The 11,191-nt window shown below is 44.0% G+C and overlaps 1 protein-coding gene across 2 annotated transcripts; it reads left to right on the top strand.

Moving 5' to 3' along the window:
- The first annotated feature begins 219 nt into the window (after positions 1-219).
- LOC122060229 lies at positions 220-3,929 on the top strand. 2 transcript variants are annotated; one of them, XR_006134284.1, is made up of 2 exons: positions 220-496; positions 2,253-3,929. XR_006134284.1 is itself a non-coding variant. In XM_042623424.1 (2 exons), the coding sequence occupies exons 1-2, from the start codon at positions 1,818-1,820 to the stop codon at positions 2,363-2,365; spliced, it is 447 nt and encodes a 148-aa protein (XP_042479358.1). In that variant the 5' UTR covers positions 1,724-1,817; the 3' UTR covers positions 2,366-3,929. The 2 variants fall into 2 exon arrangements, 1 of the variants encoding a protein (XP_042479358.1); XM_042623424.1 differs by lacking the exon at positions 220-496 and adding an exon at positions 1,724-2,151.
- The last annotated feature ends 7,262 nt before the right edge of the window (positions 3,930-11,191 follow it).

Genomic DNA, 11,191 nt, shown 5'->3' with positions numbered 1-11,191 from the left:
GCTCTCTCAATAGTCTTCTCTTTTTTTATATATATATTTTTCTTGTTCTTTCTGTCACTCTGTTTTGATGGCGGTGATTTGTCTGTCACCGCCGTCTGGCCACTAATAGAGAGAGAGAGAGAGAGAGAGAGAGAGAGAGAGAGAGAGAGAGAGAGAGAGAGAGAGAGAGTAAACATGCCACTTTCTTACTAGTGTAACTAGCCATGATACAGATCATTTTAGATTCCGACTGTTTGGGGCGTCAATGAACTCCTTATCCGATGGTTCAGATATTGCCAGGATAAGGTGTGCTTTTTGTCGGGTTTTGAACCGACGCCTTCCTTTCACTCGAAATGCCAATTCTAGCGTATATAAAGCTCCTTATTGCATTTATCCCTTGCCTTCAACCAGTTTCGTGTCTCTCTATCCTGGTTTTCCTGCATTGGTGGTGGCTTCATCTTCATTTCTAGTTGCGCTATTGGTATTCTTCTCTTCCATCTCTGGTTCTCCAAACCTGGTAAGTCCCTCTGCCCTTCATTATTAAGTTTTGGGCTTTATTCTTCATGGATCATCCTGGTTCATGAAGTCAGGATAACGTCCTTTATGTCTGAGAGTTCATCGGAGTCCGTTGCCGGGGCACCACATGGTGTACCACCTAGTGCAGGTTCTAGCATTTGTCGTCCTCCGGTGAAGAGACTTGCTGTTTCCCGTAGAGGGCGAGTCAAATTTACTTACACCAGGAATGATCCTACCATTGCGCTGTCTGTAGGGCAAGTAGTGTCGAGAGTGACCGTTCAAGACTTACAGAAATACCGCTGAGTTTACCATATTCCTAGTTCCATCACTCTTCGAGCCCATTAGGAAGGGGAGAGAGCTAACATACATAGGGCGGGGGAGGTGTGCCTTTAAGCATGCCTTCCTGAACGGTCTTCGACTTCCTCTTCCCCCCTTCGTTTGTTTGGTGCTCAAGCACTATGGTATTATTCCTCTCAGTTAGTTCCCAATTTTTGGAAGTGTCTCTTGGGGTTTTACGTTTGTTTAAGGTGTCTCGATAAGGTACCAACCATGGTTTTAAGTATCTCCGATACCGATACGATAACCTCCGATACGTATCTTAAATTTAGTCGGCCGATACGATACATTGAATTTTTTAAATCATTTCGTATCGATATATATCCTACAATACATACTGATATGCATCAATACACCACTGATACACATCGATACGATACGAAATGCCTCGATACGACTCTATGAAAAATATAAAATTGAGGTAAAATGTACGTTTCGGTATGTATTGGTATGTATCGGTGAGTATCGATATGTATCGATCGGTATGTATCGGTATATATCAACACGTATCGGTGAGTATCGATATATATATCGGTACGTATCGGTGAGTATCGATACGTATCGGCGCTACGGTCATATAATGGCCAACATGGGTAATTTTTCAGAAAAAAATGATTTTTTGAAGGGTTTTTGTTCCAAAGTTGCTGTCAGCCATATTTCTCTCTAACTAAAGTGGAAATCAAGGTTGGGAACAAGGATTTTACATTTATGGGACAGTACAGACCTTGAATTCCTAGTACGATACCCTCAATTTAGTGTTTATGCATAATACATGTTATCAATAGCTTTTTTTAACAAATTCTTTATGCAAAAGTGTTTTAAAAAATGTTTCATATCTATTTATGTGTGTATCTTTAGCGTATCTTAGTGTATCTTCGATACGATACGATACCTTTCGATACGATACGATACCTTCCGATACGTATCTTAATTTTGGTCGACCGATACGGCGACCGATACCAATACTTTAATCCTTGGTACCAACCATGAGGTTGTTTGTTAGCATGTATGCCTTACCTGGTCATCCCAAATTTTTGGGATGGTTCTACTTCAGGCGTCGTAGTAAGGAGCATATGATCGTAGATTTCTTGGTGTCTTTGAATCTTGAGTGGAAGGACTGGTTCTTCAATGCCCGGCCTTCCAGTCCCTTCAATATCCTAATTACGTGGTCGCTGGTGAACATGAGCAAAGTTAATAAGTTGCTTGTCCTCAATGATGATAAGGAAAAGGTCCTTAGGTTGCTGATGGTGCCCTGTCGGGTGGTTCTCATGTCCGACCTTTCCAATGACCAATACCTATTGAGGTTTGGTCAGAGTCCGGGTGAGCCTTCACACTAGTCCCCACTAGCCTTATGACGTCCTCTGTTAATTTGTGTAAGCGGTTCTTTCGTGTTTGATGTTTCTTCTTCTTCTTCTTTGCAGTGCCCATGGATAAGAATTACATGATTAACATCATAGATGAGGCCATCGAGGAGGAAGAAGTTAGGGAGAAAGGCAACGAAGGAGGGAGGGTTGATCTCCCTGTGATCGAGTAGGTCCCTCGCTCAGAGCACGGACCCTCCGTTATCATGGTTGAAGGTATCATTCCTCATCAAGGACCTCAGGATGTGTCTGATGATCTCGTTCCTCTCTCTATGGTTATTGAGAGTAAGCGAAAGTGTGGAGGGGGGAACGTTGGTGGGTCAGAGAAGGGATGGGGGTCCTCACTCGAAGAATCTTTGTTTACCCTTTGATTCTCCTATTTTGAGGTTACTGCGATCAACTCTGGAAATGGGGTGGCCATTGTTTCTCCTTCGAGACAAGGTGCAAAAGTTTCTAGTAGCTCGTTGAAGAGGCGTCAACAAGAGAAGCGGAAAGCTCCTAACACTTCTTCTGAGGAGCCCTACATTCGCTAGTGTGGTCTTTCTTGTGGGTCGTCTATTCATGAACCCAGCCTTTGCTCAAACTGTCATGATTGAGGGGGCCCTTCCGAAGGATAAAGTGACCTACAAAGGAAAGAAGTTACAATCTCTTCTTGTCAGGGGTCTCATGCACTTGGCCACAGTGAGCTTCATTATGGCTTATATTTTTTTTTTCTCTGATCATATGCTAAATTTCCTACTGTTCCTGCTGTAGGGTCAAGTGCTACTTGGTGAGCTCCTTACTAGGGTCAATGAATATCATATATTGGGTAAGGACCATAAGAAGAAAGCTGAAGAGGGTTGGGTTGAGGTGGCAAAACTGAAAGGGAAGCTGGTGGAGGCTATAAAAGAAAAGAAGGTAGCAGAACTATTGGTCGCTTCAGAGGAGGCTGAGATCAAAGGCTTGAAGGCTTGTAATGAATAAGTCCAAGCCGGTTCGCTGGAGGCTATGACAAGGGTGTTATCTTCCGTGGAGAAGTTGAAGAAATGAGAACTCAAGCTCCATCAGGCTGCTAACGATATTGATACTTTAAAGAAGCAAGTAATGTTGCTAAAGCATGCTCAAGACAACTTAAAGTAGCAAATAGCAAGGATGTCTACTCAATCTGATGAGAGTGCTCGTAATTCTGTGGCGAAGTATAAAGCCTCGGAAGAGTTCAATCGTGAGAAGGCCAAGGTTGGAGTTCATTTGTATTTGCAGGGGATGTTAACTGTTCGGGAGGAGGTGGAGCGAAAAAGTATTGATTTCGACCTCATCACTTTCTCGTAAGAGTGGGACAAAGAAAGGCGCTTGAAAGTCGAAGTACCGCGTGGCTCGACTGGAAATGTCACGCAGGCTGACAGCCAACTTGCTCTGCGGGAGGGAAGTGGGGTTGCCATGAGCGATAAAGTCACAGAATTCTTACCCTCGGAGAAAACTGTTGCTGCTACTTCTGCTACTTTGGCATCCGAGTGTGTTGTTCCTGAATCTATTCTTCATGCTACTATTGATGGAAGTTCCTCTGATCCTATCCCCTCAAAGGATGCTTCCCCAAAGGATGCTACTAAAGTTTCTGTTCCTACTTCTGGAAATTGATTACTTGTTTACTTTTTCTTGTTGTTAAGATGTTGAGTCCCCTTCTTCTCTTTTTTTTTTGTAAATTGTTCTAGCAAACATACCATTTGTGGACATGTTGTCACTTAATATATGGTGGATTTTTGTTTAGTGTATTTTCTTTGTACCGTGATGTTGCTACTTCTGTTCTATCCATCTTTTTTGTAGACATTCGTTTTTGTCCTCGTTGTCGGGGGGCAAGCTTGAGGTGTATCCCTCTTGTTAGGATGTAGATTGGGGGAAGAGCTTAAGCTCGTCCCATGGTGGGGTGTAAGTGCTTAAGCTCGTCCCATGGTCGGGGTATAGATGGTCGAACTCATCCTGAGGTTGGGGTGTAATTTCTTAAGCTCTCTTAAGCTCATCCTATGGTTGGGGTGTAGATGCTCAAACTCATCCTGAGGTTGGGGTGTAAGTGCTTAAGCTCGTCCCATGGGTGGGGTGTAAGTGCTTAAGCTCATCCCATGGTCGGTGTATAGATGCTCGAACTCGTCCAGAACTTGGGGTGTAAGTGCTTAAGCTTGTCCCATGGCTGGGGTGTAAGTGCTTAGGCTCATCCCATGGTCGGGGTGTAGATGCTCAAACTTGCCCCAAGGTTCGGGTGTAAGTGCTTGAGCTTGTCCCTTGGCTGGGATGTAAGTGCTTAAGCTCATCCCATGGTCGAGGTATAGATGCTCGAACTCGTCCCGAGGTTGGGGTGTAGATACTCGTTATTGGAAAATAGGAGACAACTGATGGTCGTAACTTGCAAGATTCTTCATTAATAGATTACCAAATTTTGATTTTTATATGGTATAAACAATCATATGAGAGAGTAGCGAATTATATCAAAATAAAGTGAACTTACAAGCTTGTCCCAAGAAACTATTAGGATTTTATTGATAAAATTTTCTAAGGTTTGTGGAGTTCCATGCTCTTTCGATCTTTCGTCCCTTTATAGTCTCAAGGTGATAAGTGCCTAGTTTGATTATCCTTGTGATGGGGTAGGGACCTTCCCAATTAGGCGACAACTTTCTTTGATGCTTCGGATCTGATACTTCTGCTTGCCGTAACACTAGGTCGCCAATCTGGAAATGTCGTTCAATGATCTTCGGGTTGTAGTGCCTTATTACCTTTTGTTGGTACAACGCCATTCTTTCTTGAGACGGGTCTCTCAACTCTTCTAGTAGGTCGAGATTGTTCTCAAGGCCATTTCTATTTGTTTGCTTATTGTATGTTTCAACTCGGAGTGATAGCATGCCAACTTCGACCAAGCTGAGTGCTTCAGTGTCGTATGTTAGTGAATAAGGGGTTTCACCTGTGGCAACCCTCTTGGTCGTCCTGTGGTCCCAAACAATGCTCGGTAGTTCCTCTTCCCAACTTCCTTTTGTATCGTCGAGTCGCTTCTTAAGGCCCTGAAGGAGGGTTCTATTAGCATTTTCCGTTAGACCATTCATTTGGGGGTACCCTACTGAGGTTTTCCTATGGTCGATCATAAGTTCACCGCACAAATTTCTGAAACTCTTGTTATCAAACTGCTTGCCATTGCCAGTGAGCAACACACGAGGTATCCCGAGTCGAAAATAACCGAAATCTTGAAAAGAGTCGATGTGTTCATTTCTGTGATGGTGGCCAAGGGTTTGCCCACAACCCATTTTGTGAAGTAATCAACTACTACTATCACAAATTTGCACTGTTTGGCGGCCATAGGGAAGGGTCCCAGGATGTCCATCCCCCACATAGCAAAAGTTTTCAGACTATAGGGCAACTCAGTTGTGTTGCTAGTTGCCTGGGGACTCGTGCAAATTATTGGCACTTGGGGCATTTTTTGACGTACTCCATGGAATCCTTGCTTATCCTTAGCCAATAAAATGCTTGTCATAATATTTTGTGAGCTAGGGCTTGTCTCCTAAGGTGTTGGCCATAGATTCCTTCTTGGACTTCCTTTATTATGTACTATGCGTCCCGAGGGCCAAGACATTTAAGGAGTGGACCAGCAAACGACCTTTTGCACAAGGAACCATCCCCGACCATCACAAATCTGATTGAATGGTTTTGGATTCTCTGAGCTTCTTTAGGTTCTTGAGGCAATATTCCTTTTGTTAAATAAGATATTATAGGGCTCATCCAGCTGCTTCCTTCATCTATCTGCATCACCACTGGCTTGGTCAGGCTAGAGTGCGGGATGACCTTGACGAAGATTGATGGGGTGATGTCTAAGTATAATGATGTGGCTAACTTTGACAGCGCATCAGCAAGGGTATTTTCTACGCACGCAATTCTTTTTATCTATACCATCTCGAACGTCGTTAGGAGGTCCCTCATCATTTTCACATATGCCATCATTCGGTTCTCTTTTGTTTCATATTCCCCTAATATTTGGCACATGACCAATTGGGAGTCGCACTGATAGTCGCCACACCTCTAATGACCTTGCGAGCCTTATCCCAGCCAAGAGAGCTTCATATCCTACCTTGTTGTTGGATGCGAGAAAAGAGAATTTGAGTGCACATTGTACTCAGAAGTCATCCGGGCTTATTAGTATCACACCCGCTCCACTTCGCATTGAGCATGACGACCCATCTATGAACAAGTTCCAAAAGGTCAACGTTTCAACGTTCCTTCCTTTTGGTCGGTTTTCTCCTTGCCTTGTTGTGCTCGTTTACTTTATCTCGTGCATTCAACTAAGAAATCATCCAATGCCTAAGCTTTGATCGCTGTCCTTGGACAGAATGCAATATCGAACCCCCCAATTCCATCGCCCAGTTGATCATCCTACCCGATGCGTTGGAGCTCTGGAAGATTTTTCTTAGTGGTTGGTCAATCATCACCATAATGACATGGGCTTGGAAGTACGGTTGTAGTTTATGTGTTGCGACCACCAGGGCAGACACCATTTTCTCGACCTTACTATATCTTAACTTTGCATCTACCAAGACTTTGCTCACGTTGTAGATGGGTTTTTACTGCTTCTCCTCCTCTTTCAATAAAACTACGCTTACTGCAACCGGGGATAGGCTCAAATATAGCTATAACTCATCTCCTTTCATTGGTTTGGATAGTATGGGGAAGAAGAAAGATATTTTTTGAGTTCTTCAAAATCATCTTGGCAGCTCGTTGTCCACTAGAATCTTTTAGCTCCCTTCATCATTTAAAAGAAAGGGATGTATCTTTCTCCCGTGTTTGATATAAATCAGTTGAGCACTGCCAACCTACTTGTTAGCCTCTGCACCTCCTTTATTGTCTTTGTTGCCGTCATCTCCAGGATTGCTCATATCTTATCTAGATTAGCTTCTATGCCCTTGCTCGAAACCATAAATCTCAGGAATTTTTCTCGAGGTCACACTGAATGCACATTTGCTCGGGTTCAACCTCACATTATATCTCCTTAGAATTCTGAAAGCTTCTTCAAACACCTTTTTACTTTTCATGAGCATATCATCCATGTAAACCTCCATATTCCTTCCGATCAATGGTTTGAAAATATGGTTGACCAACCATTGGTATGTCACACTTGCATTCTTCAAGCCAAAGGGCATGACCTCATAACAGTATGCATCCATGAAACTCATCAGACCGTGGCCAGTGATCGTGTCGATAAGTAGGTCTATTCTTGGCAATGAGTAGTCATCCTTTTGGCGAGATTTATTAAGGTCGGTGAAGTCAACGCACATTCGCCATTTCTCAATTTAATTTTTCACCAAAACCACATTTGCTACCCACTGGGGATACCATATTTCTCTGATGAACTCAGCATTAAGAAGCTTGTCTACCTCCTCTTAAATGGTTGCCTGCCTGTTAGGTGCAAACGTCCTTCTCTTCTGCTTAATTGGTCGGTATGTCAGGTCACTGCTCAGTTGGTGCTCTATCACCCTTCTATTGATCCCTGGCATATCAGTTGGCAGCCATGCGAATAAGTTTGCTCTCCTTCTCAATAGAAGTGTCAATCTCTCGTGTTCTTCAACTGGTAAAGATGCCCAGACATAAAGTTGCTTCGAAGCGTCTGTCTTGGAGGGGCTTATTGGCGCTAACTCTTTTTTTGATTCTCCCCTCACCCCTTCTTTCTCCTCTTTGTAATCATCGACCTCGACCCAGAGCGTATCCTTCTGTTTGTGGGTATCTCTCAAGGTGTTAACGAAACACTTCCTCGACTCTAGTTGGTCACCTTGGCACTCCCCTATACCTCTCTCAGTCGGGAACTTCATCTTGAGGTGGTAGGTAGACACTACCTCTTTAAGGTTATTGAGACATGATCCACCCAATATGACGTTGTATGCTGAGGGAGTGTCAACTACCAGGAAGTTTACCATGGTGGACCTTTGTAATTCTCCCGTTCCCGCTCAAATCTGGAGCTCTGTCATCTCTTTTAGCTTCACTCGTGGTCTTGAGAAACCATAGAGAGGAGTGTTGAGCGGCCTTAACCTCTCTTCTTCGATCTCCATCTTTTTTAACACTTCCCAGAATATAATGTCTGCTGAGCTTCCATTGTCTACCAAAACACTTTCTACTGTTAAGGTCCCTATCTGCAGGCTTATGACCATGGCATCGTCATGCGGGAACTTCATCCCCCTCAAGTCTTCATCACCGAAAGTGATGACATGGTCGGTTCTGGCTTTCTTCATTGGATGCTCGGTGTAGAACACTCCCCTTGCATAAATTTTTCTCGTCAATCTAGAATCTCCTCCACAAGCCGGTCCTCCCGAGATGGTTTCTATAATCTGAGCAACTGAACTATCCTAATGGTCATGAGGTTGGTTGTTCTCCCGCCTAGGAGTTTGTTATAGATGTGCTTCTTGACTGTGACTAGGGTGCCTAGGTTGGTTGTGCTGAGCATGATCTTGCTATGTCTCCCACTGATAGTCCCTCTTTTTTCGTTGGGGAGGGTCTCCCCTTCGAGCTCGGTTGTTGTCGTGCTTCCCAACGAATCTCCTCAGATACCCCTTCCTGATGAGCTCTTCTGCATTAATATATTTATGGATTTTCTCCCTTAACTGGGTGAGAGTCTTGCGATCTGACTTTGAGAAGGAGAACTTCAAGCGTTCATCCAGGATCCCATTATTCAAAGCCAAGAGCTCAATGGTCAGATTAAGATCTCTGACTTCTAGTTTCTCCAAGTTAAACCTGTGTACGAACCGTTGAAGGGTTTCACCAGGTCACTGATTCAAGGCCATCGGGTTGGATGAGGTCTTTCAACGCATCTTACTTCCCATGAAGTAGTCCAAGAACTACTTACTAAGCTATTTGAAATTGCATACAGACCCTGGCTCCAAGTACAAGAACTCGGTCGTGGTAGGACCTTGAAGGGATGCTAGGAATACTCTACACAAGAGGTCTTCTGAGGCTCCTTGAATGATCATGATTGACCAGTATGCGTGCAAGTGCTCCCAAGGGTCCTTGGTTCCGTCATAAAGTTGGAATGGGGGTATTGTGAAATTGGGCGGGAGTCGCACCCGCATAATATCCTCAGACAGAGGGGTTTCGCCAAACATCTCGAGTTGCTCCGCCTCTTTTCTTTGTCGCCCCCAACACCCTATCGACATTTTCTTGTAGTTTTCTGAACTTACGCTCCCAGGTGGTCTCGGGAGGGTTATGTCGGTCATGGAATACTTCTTCCGGGTTGGACTGCCTACACCCTACTTTCTAACTAGATCTTGCCCTTTTACCACCTCCTCTTTCTCATCAGGGGCAGAGATGTGTTTCACCACTCTTCCCATGATGATTCATGTGGCTACAACCATCTGGGCCAATGCCTCTCCCTTGTTCGGGAAAAGGTTGTGCTTCATCGTCCTCCCAAGGGTGATCAGTATGGCTATCGCGACCTGGGTTCCTCCTACCTAGCTAGATTGGATGGGTTTGGGCTTCGTCAGACTCCTCTTCTCGGGGCCATGGTGACTGGGCTCATCCATTTGGGGTCATTTGTTGAAGTTCCTAGAAGCTTCTCGGATCACCTCCGCTAGATGTTGTATTTACTCCTGTAAGTTGTTGAACTATTCTGTGGTCACCAGGGGCGGTGGAGCCATGCGAAAGTTTGAACAGGCCGATGTGGGGATATTTGCTACATCATTCACGGCTGGGTCTTGCTCGATCTCTCCTGCCGCTTTGTGGTTTTCTTGCAATGGTGGATCTGGTAGTTGTACTCCTTTCTTCAAGTAGGCCCTTGTCATTTTTGTCATTCTTCTTCCCTCAACATACTAAAAGTACAGGAATGGCTTATCGTAAGCTTCCCACAGACGGTGCCATTTTTGTTGCACAATCCCGTGTGACACGAACCTAACAACATAGAACAGAAGTTGGCCCTAAGGTAGCTCCGGGAGGAGGCTCCAATGCCAAAGTTAGATTCCCCTTCCCATATTTTTACGTAGGCTATTTAGTAGGTTGAGGGACTTACCTTCAGATCTTCCCAAGTGTCCCTTATATAGGTAATCTGAGTTGTCCTCATTGGTTGGGGTTTCTTCCTTGCTGATGTGGACTGTTGTCCTATTAGAGAGCTTGCCCCTCTCTTTGCCTGAGTTGGCTTGCCCTATAACAGTTAACTTAACCTAGGGTGGGCCTTCATAATGTTTAACTCGCCATGGTAAGATTTTGTAACAATTAACTCAACTATGGTGAGCCTGAGGTTAAATAACCGTCTGACTCTGGTTAGCCACATTGGGTTTGGACCAGAGTCATTTATGGATATGAGTGCCCCATGCGAGATGTACCTCACATGTGTAGATAGGTCGCTTGGTCGGGAGCCATGGGGGTATTGGTTAGGGGTCGGCTCACACCTGCACATTCGTCCTACTAGTGTCTTGAGGTTAAAATGTAGATTCCCGACCATTCATTGGTCAATCGGATATATGGTATATTAGAACCCATTTTGTGGTCAATGATTGTGGCTTCCTTCAATAGAATGGCTGCTCGAAAGGAAGATGATTGCTCATTCCTTCCTCAGACGCTCCTTCTTTTGAATAGAATCCAATCAATGGCTACTCCTTCCTTCCTCAGACGCTATGATCAGGTGCTCCTTCATTTTAGGTAAGTTTGTTTGATAGTAAAATGGGGTAGGATGAGAGGAAATGAGTGTTGATATTGAAATACATAACAGGGGCAAAAGAGTCTTTACAAATTTATGACTAATGGAGTCATGCTTCAGGGTTACGGTTGATATTTTTACAAAACGAGAGTGGTATAAGATATAAAAGGAAAAAAAAAATAAGAGATGCTACAAGAGAAATTCTCTCTCTCTCTCTCTCTCTCTCTCTCTCTCTCTCTCTCTCTCTCTCTCTCTCTCTCTCTATATATATATATATATATATAAGAAAGTTGCCTAGTTGTGTGGCCTTGTGACAAAACACAAGAGCATGCAAAAGTAATGCCCAGCCTCACATGAAATATAAAATCTATCCATG

The sequence above is a fragment of the Macadamia integrifolia genome, chromosome 13 (assembly GCF_013358625.1).
Source record: "Macadamia integrifolia cultivar HAES 741 chromosome 13, SCU_Mint_v3, whole genome shotgun sequence".
Taxonomy (NCBI): Eukaryota; Viridiplantae; Streptophyta; class Magnoliopsida; order Proteales; family Proteaceae; genus Macadamia; species Macadamia integrifolia.
The sequence above is the reverse complement of the archived record's forward strand: the minus strand, read 5'-3'. Positions and strand labels throughout refer to the sequence as shown.

What these genes read in the sequence shown, in the direction of transcription:
- LOC122060229 (XM_042623424.1), top strand. Translation starts at nt 1,818, where the DNA reads ATGAGGTTGTTTGTTAGCATGTATGCCTTACCTGGTCATCCCAAATTT. An exon ending in GAGGTTTGGTCAGAGTCCGG is followed by an intron (nt 2,152 to 2,252) that starts GTGAGCCTTCAC and finishes TCTTCTTTGCAG; the next exon opens with TGCCCATGGATAAGAATTAC.